Source organism: Brachionichthys hirsutus, chromosome 21, assembly GCF_040956055.1.
Source record: "Brachionichthys hirsutus isolate HB-005 chromosome 21, CSIRO-AGI_Bhir_v1, whole genome shotgun sequence".
Lineage (NCBI taxonomy): Eukaryota > Metazoa > Chordata > Actinopteri > Lophiiformes > Brachionichthyidae > Brachionichthys > Brachionichthys hirsutus.
Window position 1 is genome coordinate 4,510,187 of NC_090917.1, and position 23,791 is coordinate 4,533,977.

Genomic DNA, 23,791 nt, shown 5'->3' on the forward strand with positions numbered 1-23,791 from the left:
TTAATTTATATTTTGTCACAGCTGGGCCCCAGAACGCCTGCTAGAGAACGCAACCCGATCCGGCCAGTGAGAAACAACATATTCAGTATGATTCAAATCTTAACGTCAGAATCGCTGCCACAGTCCCAGGAATCCTTTTGCAACTCAAACCTATGACAATCCCCCACCCCCCCACCCCGCCACTGCAGGCTGTCAGCAATGCGTGCACACATACACAATACAGCGGTATTACAGAAGCATCAAGAGTGTACTTAGCTCGTACACAAAAACATGGGTTCAAAAAACAACACAATGTCGCGTCAAGGCAGCGTGTCCTGGTCATTATTCTCATGCTCACACAGAAAAAAAAAAGGCCTGTCATTGTACATATACCAGAAAGTAAAGTGCACATATGGAAGGGAAACTCAGAGCAGGAACACGTACATGGCAACTGTCAAGAGGAGAGAACTGATGTTTGGAGGGAAATCAGTGGAATATTTTATATGAGGGCAGTTATTCATGAAGAAACTGGTTCATTCTGGGGAACACTGCAGCAAAAAGTGCAACCAAAATCATATTAATGGGTATTCAACTCTTAAAACACTCATTCTCTCACACACACACACACACCACCGAACCCCAGAATCAGAAGCGGTTTAAAAAAAAAAAAAAGAAAGACCCTTTGATCGCAGCTTCTTTATCCTACCTCAGTCATTTCCTGATTTTTCTCCTGCTAAAAGGCAATCCAGGTGAATAAATAAAATGTGATCATGACACATATCCCACACAAATTTAAAATCGAGTACTCGAAATAAAACGGTCAACAGAATAAAGCACAAATTGGTAAAAAAAATAGAAAATAAAAAAAATCTTAAAACAAAGAAGGCAGCTGATGTGAATAGAAGTATGAAATTCAAAAGCAGCAGTGGAAACAACAGAGGCACAGAAACAAAGGTGCGATGGTGAGAAAAGAAAAGAAAAAAACAGTGTCAGCTAAAATGACATCCAAACATAAAGCCCTTTCCTCGCTCTCTCTGGAACAATCTGCAGCAACCCCCCCCCCCCCCCCCTTCACAAGGGCATCTCTCAGTCTCTGCCGGCTCACTGTAGTCACAGACGGACCTTCAACCCGTTGGTTACGATGGTCTGGCAGAGTGATTTGGTGCCATCTATTGTCAGCCACAGCCCACTGCCACCTGTGTGGAGCCAAGTGTGCGGTGGAATTTCAAGAAGCTGGTGAGAGTCGAATGGCGGGTTCAGGGGCGAGTCAAAAGAAACAGGACACGCGTTGTACACGGCAAAGTTACGTCGAGCAAGAATCGAGCATGATGATCTTAAAAGAGAGCAAATCTACTCCCAAAGGAGCATAAAAAATAAAGATGTGAAAAATGTAAACAATGATTCTCGTCATGCATGTCATCTGGGAGGCTGAGCTACTTCCATGTTTGGGTGTCTGGCCGCCCCGATGGGAGAAATGCAACGGTGGAGGCACGACGAAGACACGATCAACTCCTCCTACTCGACTTTCACGCCCATCTTCTCCGTGTTTAGCAGGTAGAGGCTGTCGTCTATCAGGAAACTGGAGGAAGAAGGAAAAAGGAAAAATAGCTAAATCTGACACTCTCTAACATTTTTCCTCAGGAAAGAAAGAAAAGTCAAACGCAGGTGGGTGGGCGAACCTGAAGAAAATGAAGTGGACAGGTATGGTGCTGAGATGCCACACGGCATGAGCATCTAGAATCCAGAGCACTGGGGGGAAGTCCAGCAGCTCCAGCAGGGCCAGAGCGTGAAGCAGCAGAACCACCAGGCAGCACTTCCACCAGTACGGAAGGGTGCGCCGATTCTGCCAGCACCAACACAGCCACCACAGGAGGTTCACCACACCTTTACAGACAAGGCAACGACGGGCACGATCAGAAACGCAGCCCTCCAAAGTCTGCGAGGCTTAATTACGGGGAGAAACTACAGGTACAAATATAAAAACAGCCAAATATTAGCCAACACTTCGATAGAAAATAACTCGAAACAAAAAGCTTTAATGTGACTTTAGTACTTCCCGTACCGATGGTGACGTTGGCGGCCATGTTGTAGCCGTAGTCAAAACTGACAAAGGTTAAGTAGGACACGTGGGAGGTAAAGACCAGGATGAGCGAGGCCCCCACTACGCTGGACACCGCCGGTCGCCTCAGGCCCAATGTTCTGACAAAGGGAGAGGGGGGGGGGGGGGCACACACAATGGATTAAACGAAAGTACCGCTATGATGAACAACATTAGAGTCCAAGAGTACGCCTACAAACCGTTAAAAAAAAAAAAGAAAAGAGTTAATCGGGGTCAAGTCAAAGTGATTTTAGTTCTCCAGTGGCTATCATGAGACGCACGCAAACATTTTTTGGATGCGTTGAAGACAAAGTGTCTACCTGACACAGCATAGGTAGATGGAGTATAGAATGACTGCTGTGGCACAGAAATAATCCATTTTCTGAAAAGAGAAAGTCACAGAACAAAAATCAAGATCAATAGTTTTTTTTTTTTGTTTGTTTGTTTTTTTAAACGCACAACTTTTTGAGACTTTTTTTTCTGTCATGAAGCGGACGACAACAGCTCGAGCCCGTCTTTACCTCAGTGAGATAGGTGTCCCGCGTGTGGAATACTGTAGACCAGAACCAGGCATTAAGAGACACCTGAAGAAAAACACCCGGCTGACTGTCGGAGCGTAAAACCACCGTGACACTAGACATCGCATCGACGAGAGCATTTTCGCGTGAAGGCCTTTCCGCATCCACCGGGCTAACGGACTCACCAGGGAGAAGGCGTTGATGGTGTGAAACATGGGGCTCTGCCGTGGCACCGTGCTTCGATAGCGGAGCAGCATGAGGAGGCATGACAGGCCGTTGAGGAGAGACGCCAGGGCAGAAGCCGGCTCCTCAAAACACAGGAAGCGAGTAAACGGCCACTGTCAGGAGTAAAACGAGCGTCAAACGCTGCAGCGTTTCGTGCGATAAACACCCGGGTCTCCAGGACGAGCACAAACCTTCCCGTGGAACTGTGGGACCCTGAAGCCCTCGGCCTGGTAAAGCCCCACCGTGGTCCACATGCACTGGTAGCGGCAGTCGTCACGGCACGTCCAGCCTGGAACACAGGAAGTAACGGAGAACGCTTCAGTGCACGGAGAGCAACCGGCACAGGGCGAAGAGGCGCGTTCAGGCGGACTCACAGAAAACAGAGAGAAACAGTCAACAGTAAAAAAAAAACACAGCCTGGATATATTTATTTATTTACAGGATGAATAAATGTTCCGGTTGGTCTCGTCTCACTTTACTGCTGATCAGTTTTGTACCAGTGTGAGTCTGCTCTGTTGAACGTATTCTAGTACATTTATTAAGAAAATAGGTAATAATAATCAATAATTAGAAGAATAGTTAGCGGCAGTCCAAAACACGCATCAGGAGGGACGAAGATGAACCTCGTCTAATTTCTACTTAAATTAGAGCTCATTCCTTGCTTTACGTCACCGAAACAGATTCACTAAAGGTGGACTAATGGTGGACTAAAGATGGACTAAAGGTGGACTAAAGATGGACTAATGGTGGACTAAAGGTGGACTAACAACAAGCCTTTTATGACGCCTTGTTCATCCGGAAAAACCGGCGCTCATTTTTTCGGTCCATTTAACAGCATGTTTCATGAAAGGTCACAATAACGTTGCTAAATGTGGCTATATCGATGTAGCTACAGACTGCTGGCTAGCTAACTAAACACTCACGTAGCTAACAACAACAACAACAACAACAACACACCTGTCAGCGCCATGTACTGCGGCTGGGCGGATTGAAAGCCACGCAGCCGAGCTCCGGTGCAGTTGGTCCGGACACACTGGTTCACGCAATCCCGGTAAACCGGCTCCTTGTCGCCTCGAGAGGACTGCACGGTCGTTACCGACATCAGCAGGAGGATGGCGGCGGGGAGTCGGACAGATGTGCAACGGCGGAACGCCGAGGCCATGGTGGCGAGTCCCGGTCCGTCAGACCTCAGGAAGGCACGGCAGGACCAGAACGGCATCGATGCTCCCACGGACGACGGTCCACATTACCGGACAGCCATTCTTCAGCCACGGCGACAAGCCGTGCCTCTGTTGCGTCACCGTGTAGCGCCGTGTAGCACCGTGCGCCTGCCTGCCGTCCCCCCTGCTCTTTGAACGGGGTCAAGTTTCACGATCACACAACGTTTCCGTTTGGCCTTTTCAAAATACAACTCTCAGTAGCAGATGTTTTTGAAAATATGTTTTTATATTTAGCAGCTTCAATCGAGTGTTGTATTATTTTTCAATTAAGATTTTAAAATATATTTTTTGGTTGCGTTAGCTAACTTATGGAGGAGATTTAGCACCAGTATTGAAAAGTAAATTGTTGATGGATTTAATTTTGAAAGTAGAACGATTCATTTTTGCTTCCTGTTTCTATGCGCGTCACATGGTCACGTGATTTATTGATCTCTTTACTGTATGCGGTTGTATTTGTCGTTTTTATGGACGCTTGATATTGTTAATATTTCTATAAAAACAGGGGGGAAATTATAAATAAATATTATTTGTTTATTTGTTTATGTATTTATTTGTTTGTTTGTTTATTTGTATCTATTCATTGTCTTACATATGCAATATCAAAATAATAAGGGATAATATAAAAATAACCATGAAAAATTACAAGCTTCCCCCCGCTGGCTTGGTTTCTTCATTTTGGAACGTGCTCTCTCTCTCTCTCTCTCTCTCTCTCTAAATATGCAAAGATCTTCTTATTCATCACCTGCTATTTTCCATTGCCTGTCGACATGCGTCAACATGTGTTGATAGGCAGTGGAAAATGAAGTAGTCTATGTAAATGTCTTGGTGACGACTGATAAATGTCAAGCAATCCATCATCAATGACTTTAGTCAATGCAATACAATAAATGAAACACTTTTACATTTAGCAGGCTGTAACCTAAAGGTATATAAAATGACTAGTTAATTGCAAACATGTATTGAAACCAAAAATGATGCCTGGACCCATATACGCTAATTACAAATCTCCCCCTTGACCTGCCACCTTATCTTGGTGGGGGAGTTTGAGCGCCCGAATGATCCCAGGCGCTATGTTGTCGGCTTTATGCTCCGGGTAGGGTCTCCCATGGGAAACATTACAGCCAAACAGTGAAATAACCAGACACAAAAAGAAAACTTTCACAATAATATTTTACTAAAAATTAACAAAAAGGATAATATGACAATAAATGTCAAATAATTATGTCTTTACACATCATGTAATACAGTATTATTAAGCCCTATCTAAACATACACCTATACCAGGGCTTTTTATTAAGTGTCTTCTTGTTAATTCAGACCTGCGTCTCTCTTTGTAATGTTCTGTTTTAAATAGCCCAGCTTGTTTTAGGTATGATAGCCCACCTCAAATATCACACTCTATACTATATACTGCAATGATAAACATGGTGACATGCAATCCTGCTAACAAACAGACAAACAAACACCGTCAGAAACATAAGCACCTGGGTGGTGGTTATAAAGACTGAGAAAACAAAATACCGGCATCATTTCTGTTGCCAACATTTCAACCAGTCTAACTTTCCCAGGTTATTCAAATACAGAATGTTAGAAACTGACAGTCCTATTATAGTGACACTCGACGAGGAAGTCAGCAAGAAACAGTCATCAAATGAAATCAAATGGGACACCGTGTGACAAATTAGAAGAGGAAGATATGAAATCAGAGAAATAACAATATTGTTGATGATGATATGGAGAGCCCTCTTCTTCTGGGGATGAATGTCTCTTTTTCCGGAGCTAGATTTCCTCAGATTCCAGAGGATGGAGCAGTCACAGAATCCAATGATAGGGAGAGTCATAATTATAAAGGAGACTTGGGTGAGTTCAAGTCGATCCATAGTCACATAAATCAAATAATATCCACAAAAACCCGTCACAATCCAAACACCAGCAGCCACCAGGATCCTGGGTGTCAGACCGTTTGCTGCCCGAAACTTAACTGGATGGACAACAGCCAGGTAACAGTCAAGGCAGATGCAGGTTGTAAACAGAGGCCTGCCACAGAGACCAAATGAATATAAGAAGTAAATAAATTGCAGAAGCACAGCGGGAGACTTGTAGTATTTGGTATAAGTCTCGATTTCAAGAGCGAGCAAATATAGCCCATCCATGACAGTAAGATTTAACATAAAAACATCATTGGGAGTGAACTTGGTTCCTTTTCTTGCCTTCTGAAACATGCTGAAAAATATTGCTAAAACTCCTGGAACCCCCAAAACAAAGGCAAGTGTAACAGAACAGTCCCAAAAAATATCAACCTCTGGTTGCGTGTCACACGACACGGTCGTCTCATTTGTGCCCTCCGTGATGTTGCTTAACCGAAGCATGTCGATTATTGCCGATAACGTCTCTGAACTCTGTGTCTTTCTTTCTCTCTATAACAACTACATTAAAAACACGCCTACATCAACCAAAGCGGTGAACCTCCACCGTGACCTGATGGCTTGTTTTATTGTGTTGGAGAAAGTTCTGTTGATTTGAATAATATAGGTGCAGCAGGAAACATTTGCATTTGCCAATCTGCAGCATCTGTCAGCACATCAGCATATGTCCCAGTCACCAGAAAAAATGTCTGTGTTTTTTTTTTTTAAACCTGTAGACCATGATTATGCGGCAAATGTACTCCTCAATCATGGGCGATATAATGTCCATTTAATATTATACAACTATTTGACCTATTTTTGAAATTGCGGTGATGATAACGAACAAATACTCCCTGCCAGCCTTAGAAACAGTTAGGGTTAGGGGACCATAAGAAAGACACCAGATTTTATTTGCATGTCTTTATTTGTTACAGTCACAACAACAGGAGCGAAACGACGGTGAGTGGGAGAAAGAGGAGTCAAAGACAAAGATCATTTTCTTTTGCACATTTCTTCACTGCCTCCCACTCACCTTTAACCATCTCTTTCTCTAATGACAAGATTTAAATTATAAATAAATAAATAAACCATGCATTGCTATTTTCCACTGCAACTTTTCCTTTTTTTTTTATACCTGAGTTTATGAACAGACACAGGTGAAAAAGAGAAGGGGAAAGCAAGCTATTATAGCGCAATACTCCCTCTCTTACTGTGCACTCTTCCTTTATAATAATAATAAAAAAAACAAAGGGATAAATCCATGAAGCACTCAGAGTAAAGTTTGAGACTAACAGAGACCGCTTGGCTCAGACGACTTACTTGTTTCAAGTAAGTGACTGTGCCTTGCACCACGGCACCCAGGAAACGCTGCTCGCTGTACGCAGTGGACTGCACATGCACATGCACGCACGCTGCAAGTAGGTATGATGCGCAAACCGTTGGTCTCAACGCAGAACAATAGAATGAGTGATGGAAGGAAAAGGAGGGCGAACAACAGGCAGGGACAGAGATGGAGTGTTTCAGTGTCACCAGATTATTTTCTATTGACAATAATCCGATGTTTCCCCTGTTGGTGCTCACACACGAACACCAGCACAGCCTTCGGTCTTTTGAAGACAAGTCTTTTCATAGCGAGCTGACAACTGGAAAGACTTGGCAAGGGGCGTGAAAGTGTGCAAGCAAAGGAGGAGGAGGAGGGAGTATGTGGTGCGGCAAGCAGGGAGCTGAGCCGAGGTACCGAGATCTGGCGAGAGAGGGATTCACTCCTCCTTGTCCTCTCCGTGTGTGATGACGTAACAGATGTTCTTGTAGTCCACATTGCCGGCCACGTCAGGGGGGAAAGCAGCCCACAGGTTGGTCATCTTGCAGAGGAGATATAAGAAATGTCGTACAACTCCGGACACAACAGGGGTGTCAGTCAGCGATTTGACGGGGATTCAACTCACCTCCTCGGCGGTGAACCTGTCGCACTGGGTGGTCAGAAGCTCCTCGAGCCTGCGGAGGGTTAACAGAGAAGCATTTCACCGTCAGGTTGTCTGTCTCGCCAGCGCTCGTCGATTTGTGACAGAGGTTGGTTAAAGGTCAAAGCCCTTACAGTTCCTTCTTGATGCCGCCAGTGGCCTCAGGATCCAGGACCTTGAAGGCGCTCACAATGACGTCCTCGGGATCGGCGCCTGAGGAGTAGGAGCAGCAGATAGTGTCGGTTATCGGGATGAAAAACAAGCAGGTACGTAAGAAAGCCATGTATGTTAAATAACGCATGGAAAACATTCAGCGTCGGAGACTCCAACCACGTAAATGTATCGGTCAGCGCACCCTTCAGCTTCTCGCCGAACATGGTCAGGAAGACGGTGAAGTTGATGGGGCCGCTGGCCTCCTTCACCATGGCCTCCAGCTCCTCATTCTTCACATTCAGTTGGCCCATGGAGGCCAGCACGTCCCTGAGGTCGTCTTTGCTGATGATGCCATCTCTGTTCTGGTCAATGATTGTGAAAGCCTGCCGACCATTGGAGAGATTAAACTGAGCCTCGTTTGCTGTCTAAAGTTCACCACTGTGCACAAAGCAAAAACAGCGAAAACCGAGCCCGTCCGATTTCTTCTTATAATAATTACTTTGTGAGATCGTCTGCCAACCCAGACATGTAAATGTGGAGCTGCTCCGCACCTCTCTTTCCACATCGCTGGGCGTAGCACGCTGTGAAACTAAAGATGGCATTGCAAACTTTTGGGGACTTGGCAGCCGGTCAGCCACTTGTCTTTCTAAGGTGTTAAAATGGTCTTGAAATTTAAGACGAGCCCCTTGTGACATTTAAGGAGAAGGTATCAATTACAGCTGTCACCAACTACGACCTTTTTTTTTTTTTAAATATACACCTTGTGAACGGATTTTCTGACCCTGTCCCCAATGTCATTCTCCTTCTGAAGCACGTGACGGCTCAGCCAAGTCTCTGTCACCTTTGTATTCCCTTTTCGTCATACCTATAAATCTACTGATCCCTGTTTTTAAATGCCTAAATATAGACTCAACTTCAAATTTTTGTCTTGTTCTTTCAACCTTGAGCACTTGTCCCTGCCTTGATTAATAACCCTGTCCCACCAGCTGCTGGTCGGCATTCCTGCGGGGTCACCGAGGGAGTGTTTTAAGTCTCTGAGGAAGATTACTGTGCTAAACCCAGGATACAAAAAAGCCACCGTCATTGGAAAAACTCATATTTATTATCCCACCATTGTGATGAGCACTTTGCTGTCACACAGTCTACACCCATTGGAAGCTTTGTCACCTTGCCTCCAAGGTCAAATGATACACAAAGGCATCAGTTAAGGCATCAAGGCCCAAACAAAGACCGCTTCAATAATTAAAACTTGAAGTTAAAGAATGTTTTTACCTCCTTGTACTCCTGGATCTGGCTCTGCTCAAACATGGAGAACACATTGGAGGATCCACCCTCACCCTGCTGCTGCTTTCTCCTGGCCTTCTTGGGTGACTGTGAAAGGGAAATAAATGACATGCACTCCACACGTTCAACTAAATTATTATTAAAATGATTGTTGGTGATTCTAAGATATAAATGCAAAGACTTTCAAGGATCTCTTGTAATGCGTCTATTTGATTTTTGACACAAGTGAGTCTTAAATTGATTATTTTTCTACATTCTACATCTGCATTGTGGCTGAAATGAATTACAGAACTCTGCCAAGGGTGAATCCATACATCCTGGTTTTTGAAAAAATATATACCGACATACATTTTTTAAGCACATTTGCTTTTTATTTTAAACAAAGGTAGTAAATACATGTTTAATCTCTGACCTAGAGCTGGTGGTACTATGCAGTTGGTTATGGGATTATAATATTCTTCCCAATACCCCAAAGTATTTCAAAGCTAATGGATAAAAGTTAAGACTGGAGCAGAATCCACAGTTCGGAAAATTCAGTTCAAGAGAATTCGCTTTGAAGGCTTTTGGTAATCCAGTAAATATTCAAGCAATGCCTTCATGTCATTATCATGTCTAGCAAAGATCTTACATTCCTAAAAAAAAAAAAAAGAATTCCCAGGCTGCACTCACCATCTCTCAAGATCGTGATGTTGTTGTTGGTCAAGAAGAGAAGCCTGCGCCAAAGACGATGCGACTGACGTCTAAGTATTGGAGCCATGGGGCCTTATATACTAGCCCACAGTGGACTAACTTTAGCCACACCATCGGGTTTGGCAGGGAAACAGAGCTGAGGAAAAGTAAGAGAAAGGTGGCGGGTTGGGTCGGCTTACCGACGTTCCGAAATAGGCCCCAGGAGTCTCGGAATGAGGTGAATTCAATGCCAACACAGGGAATGACTTTACTGTCATCTGTGGACTAATATGGCAAAGCTGATAGACAGGAAATGAGCTGCGTCCGTCCCCTTCTTGTTCTTCACACATGCAGCGTCTTTGTTGTGACTATCTGTGTTTCCTGCACATTCCACCGTGAGAGAGATCAAACGCGGTGTGACAGTGTCAGACTGCCTTCCTCATTTAAAGCACACGCGGGCTAATTAACAGCCATGAGCTGCTCGAGGTGCCAAAGTAAACTCACGGTCAACATGTCCTGAAGTCACCACCTGTCTGATAGGCCTGGTCTCAGATCAGCCCACTAGCTGATCAGTAGTAGTCCTGAAACTTGAATGCATGACTGCTAGGCCTTGAGAAAAAGTGACCTTGCATTTAATGAGAAATGAAAACGGTAATTTAATACTCAGAGTAGGACGTAAGAATATTGTACGTACAGCTTTTATCAAGAGAAGTAAATATATTCCAGAGAAGAGAAAGAGAAAATACAGTATTGCACTGTGTATACATCCTGAGAGTATTATGACACCTTAAAGGAGCCCATTTTATTCTTGGGTTTTCACGGTTTTTGGAGTTCAAATATTAAAACTCAAAAATAATTATGTTTACTGCTTATGACAAACTGGATTTTTAGTCTGTGCAGAAACATATTTGATTACTTTTATATAAAGTGAATCTATGATGACCAATAGACATTGGACTAAACACTAAAGGAATAACATGGACGCACTAATTTTGGTTACTCCCAGATTGTCCCAATATAGTTGCTTTAGAATAGGACAGACCCCCCCCCCCCCCCCCCCCCCCAAACTCCATATATGAACCCAATAGGCTCTCATCAATCTCACCACTGTAGAGTTGAGGTATCTACTGGAGTCCAGGACCACTTTGTATTTCTCTAAATCGGACCTATTTTCCATTGTTTTAAATCTTATCTAAAATGTAAATAGAATTATTTGCGGAGATGCAAAACAGAATTGCTATGAGAAGAATATCTACAATAAAGGAGCAGACCAGCCACTTCAAGTATGGACTTAAAGGTGAAAAGAGAAACTCTAAAGAGGCCAGCTCTGGCAAAGACCATAAAAACAAGACAGCTGGGCAGCTGGACAGACAGAAATAGCTCTGCCTGTCCCCTGCCATTCTGGCACTCTTCTAAAATTCAACAGACGTCCTTCTTGTTTAGACTCGACTTCATACAAAAAGAAATAATCTTTTTTACCCGAATAATCATTGATGTGCTTTAAGTGGAATTGGTTATCAGAAAAACATGTCTATTAATCTGAAAGGTTTCAAAATGTATGTCGAGTCATAAAAACATTCAAAGCACAAAGATTCTTGGCTCTGGTATGGATATGATGCTGGAACACATGATATGCAGGCCTTTGTTTGGAGTAGCACAACATGTTGCTAGTGTTTTATTTCAAAGAACAAGAACATTAATTAATGTTACTGTTTTGCGACATCTTTCTTAAAACGTACATCACGTCACTGTAGCAAGCATCAGGAGATCTTTCATAGACTATATGGCATTATAGGCTAAACTGTATGTTTAACAACATAGATACATTAAAAAATAGGAAACATATATTCCAAATATTGTAATTCTTATTTACATGATATGCAATGCCACTAGCCATTAAAAAAAAAAACCCTCAAAGCATGGTGTTAGTTAGGTTCACCCAAAATCTATTAAATTTCCTTCCTCTGCAAACTCTGCTCCTCGTCCCCTTTTTGACCAATCAGCAATCAGTTCTTTCACCTCTTTCCCAAACTCTTCATGCAGTTGAATGAATTCCTCCTGGGTGACAAAACATGCCCCGGACCACTCCCCGAATTGTATCGCGGGAGTGTTAAGAGGCACCACGGTTGCATTCCTCTTGAGCTTCAATTTGGGCGACTTTTTGTAAACCGACTTTGATGAAATGTTGGGAGATTGGGCAACCGGACCAGAGCTGAGGACGGGTCCTGGTACCACGCCTGGCGCTGGAAACAAAGGCTGTGGACTCAAAGTGGCGAGCGGGTATCTCGCTTCTGCTGTGTTGAAATTTGGCATGACGAAAGGGTTTGTTGGTTCGCTGGAGAACTCGTCTAAAGCATCTGAGAAACAGACACACACACACAAACACACACACAGGGAAAAAAAAGATGAAGTCTTTTCACGCTTGGCTTTCTTAAGTAGAACTAGAGTTGATAATACTTTTAAACTCTCTTTACTGGGAGTAATCAATAATCAATTCCTCTGGCTTCTGCAGGCATGTGCTGTATCAAGCTCATCCAAACCAAACCTTACTGAGTGGTTACTTCTCCACACTGCTTTTCAGACAGATTAATATAAATTCTGTTCAGTTTTTTGAGTTGGAATTGTAGTCGACTGATGCACTTTTTCTTTGTGTGCGTTTTTTAAAAAGTCAGAATAAAATACTACATATTATGTATTACTGATATTCCTATTATATAAAAGCAAGCTATTTATTTTCTCAAGTTCCTTACATCATAAATTGCAAATGTGATTTGGCTTTGATAGAGAAATCTGTTTAGTTATATTTCCATCCAGAACCCAGAACAAAGGGCGCTCTCTTTCCACAAGGAATAAAAGAGGAGGACGCTCAGTTTCTCACCTTTGTACTTCTTCGCCATGTCCAGCACTATCAGGGACAGGTAGTTGTGATTGGCCGATTGCAGGGCTTTGATCCAGCTCTCCTGACTGGCCTGGTCCTCAGCAGCAAACTTGTACGTTCGAAGGCCCGGCTCGCTCCACTCCAGCGAGAAGGCGAACTGCTCCTCGGACTCACACAGCTGGACGGTGCAGCCCTCCAGAACAATCACTCCCGTCAGGTCGCGGTCGGACGGCCGATCCTTGTAGAAGAGGAGGTTTCCCTTCAGCACAAACCAGCGCTTCTGATAGGAAGTTTTGATCTCACCCTACGGGGGGGGGGGGGACATTTGTGGTTTACTGTGTCATTTACACAATTCATTACACAATTCGCTTTGTGAAATAAGTGTTCTGTGAAATTGCAGATGCAGAAAGAGAAGCAGAATGTTGTAAGTATTTGAACTGACATTCAAAGTATTCCATTTGAGTTCAGCAGGAGCAGCTCGGCTGTTTAATCTACCGCATTAGAAATATTTATTTGACTAACTTTGATTATTTGCAGAACTTTAACAAGTCAATCAGCGTATTTATAACTGTTCTGCACAAATAAAATAATTACAAAGACTTTTCAAATATAAAAATGCAAAGTTTTAAATGTTCTAAAACTCCAGTTTGCACTTTTATAAAATGCATCATGTGGACATTACATTATTTCTGTTCACCACTAACTTGAGATTTGCAAAAACAACTCCAGTTTGCACTTTTATAAAATGCGTCATGTGGACATTACATTATTTTTGTTCACCACTAACTTGAGATTTGCAAAAACAAAAACATATCAGGTGACACAGCTGCAGTTCACCGATTACAGTGCTCCTTCTTCTTGTTTTGATATACACATGGCATATTATGTGCTGATGGGTCCAGCAAGGCAAGTCTGTTGTTGTTCTTTTGGCCCAACAATGTTCGGCTCTGGTCAAATTGCTACAGGCATGGTCTTATAAGAGGGAATTCATTAACTGGGTCAAAATAAAACCCCAAAAAGATCAGCCAAGCATAACAAAACATGTTAAAAAATATATATATACTACAAATAAATGTACAAACTATTGTAAATGAGTGGCGCGTTTTTAATTAAATCCCTTCGGTACACATTTGTTCAGTGTTGAAAGTCTTACCTTCTTGTACAGATACGCTTCTTTGTCTATTGGTGAGTTACAGGACTCATAATAAGTTAGTATTTTTTCATGGATCTTCATTTCAACACGACATGCTGCTCGGGAATCAACCTGCAACAACAACGACAACAACAACAACAAAAAAGAAACTGTTGACTTTGTGCCCTACTTCCTCATTTTATACTGTTTGTTTTCCGTCTTGATTTCTTTTATCACATCTCAGCGCTTCGGTCGTTCACAACACGCGCACCTATTCCTGAGGGTGAACCTTTACAATAATAAATCGATGTTATTGTGTTGGAACTGCGCCCAACTGAGCGCGTCTTTCAGGCGGAAGCGTCCCCACCGCTCGCCTTTCTGCCGTCCGCGTCTCTCTTCCAATAAAACAAGTCTCATTTATTTGCGATTTCTTTTTTTTTACACGTGACTATTTTAAGTCGAGGAACTACAAAGCAGTCCCCTCACTTCCCCATTTCTCTCGCTCACTCACCTTTAAAGTGTTTCAGCTTCCAGCGGTGGGCGTGTCAGACACTTCCTGGTTGCAGAGGTGAGGCTCCACGTCATCAGCGCGACTGGATTAAAACCGTAAACCTTTAAAGCTGCTGTACAGATCCTGCTTTTATTTGTTTTTTTATATACGGCGTGTAAAAATCTTATATTACTCAGCCCAAACTACATATGCTGTAAAACTAGTATACATCTACAGCAGTACACAGAGAGTACATCTATAGTAGTACACCTGCTACTGCAGTAATCCTTGAGTGAGGAACAAATTCCAGAAACGTCACTGAGCCAGTTGTAGTCACAATAAATTTATTTTGTTTTGTTTTGTTGCGTAAACTCGACTTAATAAATCTGCGATAAATATTTCCACCACACGGCAAGAAATTAGTTTAGACAAAAAAAAAACACCTCACTTTGATAGTAATCCTTTCTATATTTGAATTAGTTTCACTGTCTTCATTTCATTCATCAAAATAATAGAATTCATACACAAAGACATAACATTATTTTAAAATGCAAAAATAACCAACTTTTAGATTACTAGATACAAATCTGCCTGGTATAAATTAAATCTTCCAACAGAGATGTATTGATACAACATTTGAAAAGCAAATGTCAGATATTTATATCCCATTCCTTATCTCCTACATTGTTAATAATGCTACATATTTCAGTGACAAAGGCTGAATGAAATCTGCACTTTTCTCTAATCACACTGAAGTTGTGAAGTAAACCCAAATCGCAGGCCTCCGCCGAGCAGCTCATTCCCCTCATTGGATTTGCACCGTCCGTATGAGCCCTTTGAGTAATCCTGCTAACAGACAAACTAACGCAGGCAAAAACACAACCTCCTCGGCAGAGGTAATAATAACCTGTAGGACTCACTATATCATTAAAGACAGGATTTAAATCATCGCTAATTTCAAATATTTTTGGTAAAACTACACACTAAACATTGTGATGAAATATATTTATTTTTATTATACAATGCTAACATTCTGCCCGAGTGATGTACAGAGAACAAGACGAGTATTTAAATACAACCTCTAAACCCAATCTGAGCTTGCTCTGACTCCTCAGTCTGCCTCGGCGCTGATCTCGCAGACGTCCAGCGTAATCACGGCTGCTGCTCCCTCCACTCCTGCTGTAACTGTAAACGCCCTCCGGTGTGGAGCTTTTGGTGTCTTTTCAGATTCTCGCCTCGGTTGAAGTTCTTCCCGCACTGGTTACAGTTGTACGGTTTCTCGCCCGTGTGCACCCGCTTGTGTTTCGTCAGGTCTCCTGACTGACTGAAGCGCCTCCCGCACTGGACGCAGCCATACGGCTTCTCTCCCGTGTGACAGCGTTGGTGGATCCTCAAGTTCCCCACCTTGCCGAATGTCTTGCCGCAGACAACACACAAGTGGGAGTCGCCTGTCCTGCAGTGATCCGTCCTTATTTTTCTCCCATCAAATGCCACCCTGTTCACTTTTGCAAATCCATTTCTCCTGGGTAAGACGTTATTTGCGTGGACAAAGAAAGGTCTGCAAGGGTCGGCCCTAACTTGTGGACGGTGCGCCTCGTCGGAGTTGGTACAAGGAGAATAACGACTTAACTCCACCAAAGCATTAAGCTGTTCTTGAGAACTTTGTAGTTCTATTGCTTCTTGTTCTATTTTGACAGCAGCCAAGTCGATCCCGAGTGAGATGCTTGAGTGAGAGCCACAGAGAGCGTTGGACGAGACGGCGCTGCTTGTCCCGTGCGACGTGCGATCGATCATTGTCTGGTCGCTAACGCGTGGCACCACATCCGGCTGTTCTTCGGAGCATTCTGTTGTTCGTACCGAGTTGTGCTCGGCCTGCGATCCGATGATGTTGAAGCCGTCCTGTTGTTTCAGTATGTTTTTCACATCATAGTCAGGCTCGTGACTGATGATCATCTTCTGCTCAATGAGAGGAAGTTCTGAGTCCTGCTCTTTAATCTGTGTGTCTTCTTGTGCATCTGGTATTGGACTACTTGTTGGTACATCATCTATGAAATAAAGACCAGCAATAGAAAGTGTCAAATAATTACTAACTTCTCACTACATGAAAGAGGAAACTCCACTTCTTACATACCTTGGCGCTCCCTTGTTATGCTGTCCTGAAGTGCCTCCAGTCTTCTCTTCAGACTCTGGTTCTCTCTCTGTGTTCTGGCAGTTTTCTCCTGGTACTCCAACACGGTCTCCTTCACCACATCCAGAACCTCTTGCACTGCCTCAGCAAGAAGTTTAGCCACACGAGTGTTAAGGCGTTCAAGTTTTGACATCCTGAAATGAAACGAAAACATAAGCCTTAAATGACACTCTTGGAAAATCTTCTTTTTCTGAAGGAAACCGTGCATTCACGCTTAAATATGAACGCCCTCTGGAAAATGTGTATTCAAATGTGACTGAATAATCAGGTAAACACAGCCTTGTTGCACAAAGACTTCAATAAACCTTTATTAGTTGGTCAAAACGGTAACAATGGTATTTACCAAGGGAAAATACTGCTCAAATCAATGCTGATGGGAGACAATTACTTGGGGATGTGGATATATATATATATATACACAGTTCTAACATATGTCTCAGTGTCCCTGGTAAAGGTGTTAAGATCTACTGTACCTGAAAGAATAAGTTACCGGATAAACAGGACCGTGGATAGCCAATGTTAGCTACATTAGCTAACCCTACACTTTGACGTTGTTCTCTTCAACCTTTAAAAAACAAAAATGCGCGTTATGGCTGTTATCAATGTATTCGCGTTACTTTAATTCTAACCGACTTTACATAAAAATGTAAACAGTAAAAAACAAACATATAAACCAGCTCACGACATAAAATGTTTCCTCCATAAGATTTCCTACGGAAAGCGGAAACGCGAACGAGTCACTTCCTGTAGGATGTAGCTCTTCAAAATAAAAGTCCGAGTTTAATGTCTCTGTGCAGATTGTCAGTCATACCGGTGGAGGTAAATCACGGAGAACAAAAAACGAATCATCAGCTGGACTTGTTTACGTGTGATTGAAGAAGTTTAACTTCCCATCCAGGAGGCTTCTTCAGTTCTAAACGGCTGGTAGGCGTCCTGGTGGTTTTCGGTCCTTCGTTTGTTTTCTGCTCCAACAGGAGTATAATTATCTGAACCCTCTACCAGTCATTTATCAGAATCAGAATTCTTTAATAATCACATAGAATTTCCCTATCAGAAACACTGCTCAACTCAACAAAGAAACAGAAGGAAATTCAAGATTAATAAAAAAGAAGGTGCCAAATACCTTTATTTGATTTGAAATTATTACAAACCCACGACCCCCAGCCACACCTGGGTGCAGCTCAATCTGAGGACACGGAGAAAAAGACCCTTCACTTTATGAATGCTAATGACTCCCAAGGATTCATTACGGTAGTCAGGATTTAGTAAGAAGTCATCAGCATTTACCATTCCACCCGGATAAAATGTGATGTCAGTCTTTATACATGCAAACAAGTCACATGAGATTCTATTAGTCACAGGAAAAATATGTTTGAAAAAACATTCGGTTATCATTCATACAACCATTTTCTAGCAGAAGAGATTATCTCAGTTGTTATGCACAAACATTTTAAGATGCAAAAAATATACAGAAACACAGACCAATATTAACGACATCAAAATCAGAGATTCATATCAAGTGTATAACCTATGAATCAAGAACACTACTTTGAGAATCTTTGAAAATATTGACCAAAACAAAGATAACATCAAGAAGGCATGGTACCTTTCCACTTTTGAAGCCGCATCTTTTTTCAAAATAAGACTGCAATCCATCCCAAAAAAATAATCCTCATTAGGGGATAACTTAGCATTTCTAAAAGCCTTTTTTTTTGATTGATTGGTACTTGTAGATCATCTCGACGCAACACTAAACTTCAATGAAAGACAGCAGCCTTAGAGATGAGTTTTCTGGTGTTTCCTCATGTTACTTGAGTGACTGAAACTTTTTCCACAATGACTGCAAGCAAACGGCTTCTCTCCCGTGTGGTAGCGCAGATGCACTGTGAGGTAGCCAGACTGACTGAACCTCTTCCCACACACCAAGCAGCAATAGGGTTTCTCGCCCGTGTGCACCCTGTTGTGCTTTTTGTAATCGCCTGCATGCCTGAAGGTGCGCCCGCAGTATGAGCAGCAGTAGTGTTTTTGGGCATTTCCCAGGAACGATCTTGAGCCTGAAGCGCCTGTTTTTGTGTTTACTTGAGTGGTGGGCTGGTCTATTGCTCCAGCTGTGGTCGCACTGTTGCGTCGCTGAGTTAGTGGCTCTTCTGTTGCATTCTGGACAGGATTGAAGACAACTCCTGACTCATAGCAGAGTCTTGAAATGGCTTGTGGATGTCCTGCGCATTGTCTCTGTAAACATTCGCTTGTATTGGCATCCTCCAAAAAATAATTGGTGGTGGCCACGCGGTCTTTGTCGGATGTTGGCTCTACTTTCATTGTCTGATCAGTCGCATGGTCCACAAACGTTGATATTGGTGCAGAGAGTCTAATGTCGGTCTCTGCTTTCAGAGGTTTTGGACTTTTTGAACCACCTATATGGAGTTCTGTTGTAGTGCCAGAGGAGAGAAAGGAAGTGCCCAATGATGTGATGGATTCCTCACAGTCGGGGTTGTCGAATGGATATGATCGACAGATGATGGTAACGTCCTCCTCCAACTCCTCTTTCTTTTCGTGATCTGTGAGACTTTGCTCTGCATCGGAGTGCTGCACTTCAGGTGGACTTTGTGGAACGAAACCTACATGACAGCACAGGTAGCGAAGCAGAAAAAAAGTTCAATAGATGTTTTTTTATCAAACATTTGTGTACATTCCATAATACAAGTGCTAGAACTACGTTGCCTTACCATTGCTGTCCAATATTAAATGATCCTGGAGCTCTTGCAACCTCCTCTTCAGACTTTGGTTCTCTCTCTGTGTTCTCGCAGTTTTATCCTGGTATTCTGATACAGTCTCCTTCACCACCTCCAGAACCTCCTGCACCACTTTAGTCAGCAGCTTTTCCACCCTGACAGTCAAACGGTCAATTTTGGACATCTTTATGGAGTTGAAAGTTTATTTGTTCTCCCCGTGTCTGCGTGGGTTCTCTCCGGGTTGTTCGGTTTCCTTCCACCTCCAAAAACATGCAATATTGGCGAATTGATTACTCGAAGTTGTGCGTAGGTGAGTGTGTGTATGTGAAGGGTTGTATGTCTCTGTGTGGCCCCGCAACACGCTGGCGATGTGTCTGGGGTGTGTCCCGCTTCTCGCCTGCTTGAATTAGGCTCCAATAACACCTGTGACCCGCAAGGGAGGACAAAGCGACAGTAATATAATACAGTCCACATGTATAACAGCAAAACGGCCGTGAAATTACCACAATTGCACACATAGGAATTAGGAGAAATAAAGTAGTTCACCTTTGTGGACTGGCAGGCTCTTCAGTTATACATTTCAATTATAGAAACGTTTAAATCGTAAAAAAAAAAAAAAAAGCATACCTTGAACTTAATGTGACCCCGTTAAATATTATCCATGATCAATTCTATATTATCTTTAAAATAATCCAAACGAAAACGGTCTTCGTTTACTTGCGCAGAATATCTTCCTCACACTAATCCAGGATCAATAAATTCAGTTGTTCAGAAGATAAAAGAAGTCCAAAAACGGATGATCGGATTATTATCCCGGGAGATGTCGGCTTCATTTGTCCCAAACAGCAACACCCTGTTCTGTTTGTACACAGACTACTTCCGGGTTATCGGGTCACGCTCGCGAGTTCAGAATTAATGAATGTAGCGGAAACCCCGGAAATGAAACATTAATGGGGAACAAATTTCAAGAGTTCTCAATATAATGGGTGGGAGACAATACAGGAATAAAATTGTATTGGAATTGTCTTTTTTAAGCAACTGGAGTGAAATACGTGGTTAAATAAATGTGACCTCACGCACGTCAGCGTTCATTTACTTCCGGGGTTTAGCGGCGGATGGGATCCAATAGGAAGCGCGTTGCTGCCATCTACCTGTGATTACTCAAACATGCTCAACGTTCTGAAACAACATCTGGATCCAGTCACTGCTTTGTGATCTCTTTCAGCGTTTTTGGTGGATAAAATTCTGAATGAGACACAAACACAGCAGCAACACGAGTTCACTGTCAGAAAGTCCCTTATTCTTATAACAGCCAGAAAGCCTGCGTTCTTCGTATTCATTTATTTTGTAATTGAGGCAAATAATCCGCTGAGCTCATGGTAACATATTTAACAACATATCACTACACTTCAGCAACAGATTGCATTTACCCAAACAAAAAGTGCTTTAAAAGGTCTGGTTACAGATTCAACTCTTTCCCATATTTTCCTAATACAAGAAGATGCTGCCACAAACTCGACACAGAACGCACGCAAACTCGGCAGTGGACTTTGTACATTTCATGCAATCGGTCATCTTCGGCCATCGCTACATCGTGAAACAAACATGCGCTTGAATGTAAACTGGCAGTTGTGTATTCATGGCGTTGTATCCTCGAACAAACTCAGCAGGTTCTTCGGTTCCAAGCCGGGTCGGGCTAAATCCTCCTCCCTTCGGATCCAGTTGCGACCGTGTCGCTGAAAGGACTTGTTGGATGAAGAATGTGTAGATTTCTCGTTTGCGATGTCGCCGCCTAGTTCTGCGTGGGGGGAACCGTTCGAGAGGACGCTGTAAGGGGTTTCCACTAAACTACAGGAGGACCAGTTACCGAGATTTGAGTGTGTGGACGTGTGGGCAGGACTGCGATGGCTGTGTGTCGGTGAACTGTGGAGAGGAGTGGATGTGCTTTCCATGGTCAGTCGGGATTTGATCCTGGGGGGGGGGTGAGAAGAGGGAGGAAAAAAGAAATTCAGCTCAAGGGAACGAATTCCAACATTTCTATACATCAATTCATACAAGGAACAAAAAATTAATTACACAAAATTTACTTTTGCATCAATTGTAATCCTCATGTCAACAGAAAACTGTATTGTGTGACTTTGCGATTAAGAGAATCGTTCAGCGAGTCTCTACCTGTGGGAGAAAGTCGGGGAAAGCTCTTGCTCTGTGGGGTTCAACAGAAACAACGAATCATCCTCTGGACTCCCCGAGTCGGCGTTTAAGGCACTGAGGGCGCAGGATAAATCTCTGTCCAAGCTATCCTTCGGAGGCGTGCACGGTACTTGCTTTGTCCAGTACGGTGTGAAGGACAAGCGAAATGAGGACAAGATGCTATACCCGAAGCACACCACCGACTGTGAGGAAGAAGATCAGAAACATATAGGAGGTACAATCTTAAGGTTTATTTGCATTACATAATGTTTAAGACAAACCGCACGTCTTTATCGACTTGCTAAAGGTAAAGGTTTATTCGGCGCGTTACCTGGCAAACGGAGACCAGTGTGAGGGCGGCCTCGACAACCGTGAGATAGATCTGCCGTTTCCACCTGTGCTTCCAGACAGAAGGGATGGAAAGAAGCTCGGAGACTTTCGGCCTCACGGACGGGTCCGGGGCGAGCATCATGCCTAGTATTGTCTGAAGCTCCGCCGACAGGCCTTTAAACACAGATGAAATAAATACCGCTCGCTTGAAACAGGGCCAAGTTACGAGGATTTACAAAGAAAGTGGGCCTCACCTCTGGTGAACTCTGTAGGGAGGCAACCCTGTCTGAGTTGTTGCCAGCCCTCCCCCCCATTCGGAACCTCTATATTACAGGCAAGCTCCAGAATAGAAACGCCCAAACTGCATGAAAGGAAGTTGGTCATATTTGGGGAATAATTCAAATCCAATGAATTAACAAAAAAACTAATAAAAGAAATTAGATTATATTATGTTTTTCTCATTTTGGCTTTCGTACCTAAAAACATCTGCAGCAGGTCCATACTCGCCACGGAGCAGCTCCGGCGCCATGTATCTCGGATCTCCCTCCTGGACCTCCTCTTTTACTTTGCACCCGAGCGGCTCTCTGCTCTTCTTACTGAGCTCAAGAAGCAGCCCGAAGTCCCCCAGTTTGAGACGTCCAGATTTAGTCATGAGGACATTCGCAGGCTTGACGTCCAGGTGCACGAAACCGTGAGAGTGCAGGTGCTGCAGCGCCGAGAGGAGGTCACACAGGCAGGCCCACGCTCCAGGCTCATCTGTAATGAAGCAAGTCAAGTTAGGATGCATGGGGATTTGAACATATGACATACATGACAAGATACACCCAATTCGACCTCTATAGATTTATCACGTCTTTTGGGTAGACCTAGGCCAGGTGTCTGGTCCTCAGCATGAAGCAGCAAGCTAGTGCAGCACAACTCTGTCTGGATGTACAGGCGGCCACACTCCTCCCAGGCGGCCACAAAATGGAGGATGTGAGGATGCGGGCAGACGCGCTCGTGATTCCTGGCTTCCCTCACGCTCTGGTTCCTGTCGCTGTTTCCCCTGAAGCGATGAGCAGAGCGCTTAACAGCGTACTGGCGCCCATCCGCGTTGCTTTTTACCTTAAAACAATTTAGCACAATTCGGTATAGTATTACGCCACTATCAGATACAAATACGTGCTATATACATAATTATTTTTAGTCGTGCTAACCTTGTAGACCTCTCCAAATGATCCTCTTCCTAGCAGGCCCAGATTTGTAAAACACTGACTGAAATAGGACTGCTGTTTGCTGGGATCATATACTGAATTTGGGGGGGGGGACTCACTGAGGGAACTAGATAAGGGTGTCCAGGGAGATGAGAGCAGGGGGAGCATCCTGCTCAGAGGGGGGCATCCCTTGGACGGTGCGAGCGGTGGCAGCGTACGAGAAAGCCGTGCAGGGGAACAGTAGGGCGACTCGGGTCTGGGCGACGAGGAGAAAGGCGTGCGGCGCTTTTTGAGGGAGAAGGACTGCTCTGCGTGGGAAAAGTGGGTGGGAAGAGGGAGAGGGAGAGGAACGCCGGACGCAGTGGTCTCCACTGCCACCGACATTGTGCCAGGAACCTTTTTCAGCTCCTTTCTCTGAAGACGGTGTGCTGCAAAATGGACAGAAAAAGAAAACAAACAAACAAAAAGTGATATAACACAACAGGCATCCTTTTGTAGAGTATAAAGTCATACTGATCACGCGGTTCTAATCAACGCAATATTGAAAGTGGGATCAGATCTCTGACATTAATAGGTATTTCAGTTACTTCAGTCGACGCTATTCAAAACATCACTGACGAAGCGTAGCCGCCTCAACTTTAAGCTAA

At 43.5% G+C, this 23,791-nt stretch overlaps 5 protein-coding genes across 6 annotated transcripts; all 5 read right to left on the bottom strand.

Moving 5' to 3' along the window:
• Positions 1-1,171: 1,171 nt before the first annotated feature.
• pgap3 (post-GPI attachment to proteins phospholipase 3) lies at positions 1,172-4,054 on the bottom strand. The gene is made up of 8 exons (XM_068754667.1): positions 3,778-4,054; positions 3,012-3,109; positions 2,781-2,933; positions 2,599-2,661; positions 2,398-2,459; positions 2,042-2,178; positions 1,659-1,863; positions 1,172-1,558 (listed from the first exon to the last, which is right to left on the bottom strand). Exons 1-8 carry the CDS (start codon positions 4,037-4,039, stop codon positions 1,495-1,497), a joined length of 1,044 nt encoding a protein of 347 aa, XP_068610768.1. The 5' UTR covers positions 4,040-4,054; the 3' UTR covers positions 1,172-1,494.
• A 2,796-nt stretch (positions 4,055-6,850) lies between these two features.
• LOC137910164 (myosin regulatory light chain 2, skeletal muscle) lies at positions 6,851-10,074 on the bottom strand. The gene is made up of 6 exons (XM_068754595.1): positions 10,012-10,074; positions 9,331-9,429; positions 8,261-8,441; positions 8,040-8,118; positions 7,891-7,939; positions 6,851-7,806 (listed from the first exon to the last, which is right to left on the bottom strand). The coding sequence occupies exons 1-6, from the start codon at positions 10,012-10,014 to the stop codon at positions 7,705-7,707; spliced, it is 513 nt and encodes a 170-aa protein (XP_068610696.1). The 5' UTR covers positions 10,015-10,074; the 3' UTR covers positions 6,851-7,704.
• Positions 10,075-11,683: 1,609 nt separating this feature from the next.
• LOC137910236 (sesquipedalian-1-like) lies at positions 11,684-14,557 on the bottom strand. Of its 2 annotated transcripts, XM_068754673.1 has the most exons (4): positions 14,533-14,557; positions 14,043-14,153; positions 12,890-13,193; positions 11,684-12,368 (listed from the first exon to the last, which is right to left on the bottom strand). In XM_068754673.1, the coding sequence occupies exons 2-4, from the start codon at positions 14,121-14,123 to the stop codon at positions 11,947-11,949; spliced, it is 807 nt and encodes a 268-aa protein (XP_068610774.1). In that variant the 5' UTR covers positions 14,124-14,153; positions 14,533-14,557; the 3' UTR covers positions 11,684-11,946. The 2 variants fall into 2 exon arrangements, with proteins under 2 accessions (XP_068610774.1, XP_068610773.1); XM_068754672.1 differs by lacking the exon at positions 14,533-14,557 and having other exon boundaries at positions 14,043-14,288.
• A 550-nt stretch (positions 14,558-15,107) lies between these two features.
• LOC137910276 (uncharacterized) lies at positions 15,108-16,832 on the bottom strand. Its single transcript, XM_068754719.1, has 2 exons — positions 16,643-16,832; positions 15,108-16,556 (listed from the first exon to the last, which is right to left on the bottom strand). The coding sequence occupies exons 1-2, from the start codon at positions 16,830-16,832 to the stop codon at positions 15,664-15,666; spliced, it is 1,083 nt and encodes a 360-aa protein (XP_068610820.1). The 3' UTR covers positions 15,108-15,663.
• A 3,929-nt stretch (positions 16,833-20,761) lies between these two features.
• On the bottom strand, positions 20,762-23,528 carry pkmyt1 (protein kinase, membrane associated tyrosine/threonine 1). Its single transcript, XM_068754627.1, has 7 exons — positions 23,148-23,528; positions 22,818-23,055; positions 22,428-22,707; positions 22,206-22,312; positions 21,953-22,125; positions 21,604-21,824; positions 20,762-21,402 (listed from the first exon to the last, which is right to left on the bottom strand). Exons 1-7 carry the CDS (start codon positions 23,526-23,528, stop codon positions 21,069-21,071), a joined length of 1,734 nt encoding a protein of 577 aa, XP_068610728.1. The 3' UTR covers positions 20,762-21,068.
• Positions 23,529-23,791: the final 263 nt, after the last annotated feature.

Bases quoted from the DNA above. Each gene is read 5' to 3' on its own strand.
- pgap3 (XM_068754667.1), bottom strand. From the start codon at position 4,039: ATGCCGTTCTGGTCCTGCCGTGCCTTCCTGAGGTCTGACGGACCGGGA. The intron at 2,662-2,780 runs GTGAGTCCGTTA...GTTTTTCTTCAG, and splicing joins CCATCAACGCCTTCTCCCTG to GTGTCTCTTAATGCCTGGTT. The intron at 1,864-2,041 runs GTACGGGAAGTA...TTGTCTGTAAAG, and splicing joins GGCCGCCAACGTCACCATCG to GTGTGGTGAACCTCCTGTGG.
- LOC137910164 (XM_068754595.1), bottom strand. The intron at 8,442-9,330 runs GTAAAAACATTC...AATGGTCGGCAG, and splicing joins AGATCCAGGAGTACAAGGAG to GCTTTCACAATCATTGACCA. The intron at 7,807-7,890 runs GTGAGTTGAATC...CTCCTCTGCAAG, and splicing joins ACAGGTTCACCGCCGAGGAG to ATGACCAACCTGTGGGCTGC.
- LOC137910236 (XM_068754673.1), bottom strand. From the start codon at position 14,123: ATGAAGATCCATGAAAAAATACTAACTTATTATGAGTCCTGTAACTCA. The intron at 13,194-14,042 runs GTAAGACTTTCA...CCCCCCCCGTAG, and splicing joins AAGCGTATCTGTACAAGAAG to GGTGAGATCAAAACTTCCTA. The intron at 12,369-12,889 runs GTGAGAAACTGA...TCTGTTTCTCAG, and splicing joins CATGGCGAAGAAGTACAAAG to ATGCTTTAGACGAGTTCTCC.
- LOC137910276 (XM_068754719.1), bottom strand. From the start codon at position 16,832: ATGTCAAAACTTGAACGCCTTAACACTCGTGTGGCTAAACTTCTTGCT. The intron at 16,557-16,642 runs GTATGTAAGAAG...TTTATTTCATAG, and splicing joins CATAACAAGGGAGCGCCAAG to ATGATGTACCAACAAGTAGT.
- pkmyt1 (XM_068754627.1), bottom strand. From the start codon at position 23,528: ATGTCGGTGGCAGTGGAGACCACTGCGTCCGGCGTTCCTCTCCCTCTC. The intron at 23,056-23,147 runs GTTAGCACGACT...AATTGTTTTAAG, and splicing joins CATTTGGAGAGGTCTACAAG to GTAAAAAGCAACGCGGATGG. The intron at 21,403-21,603 runs GTAGAGACTCGC...CCCCCCCCCCAG, and splicing joins TCCCCGACTTTCTCCCACAG to GATCAAATCCCGACTGACCA.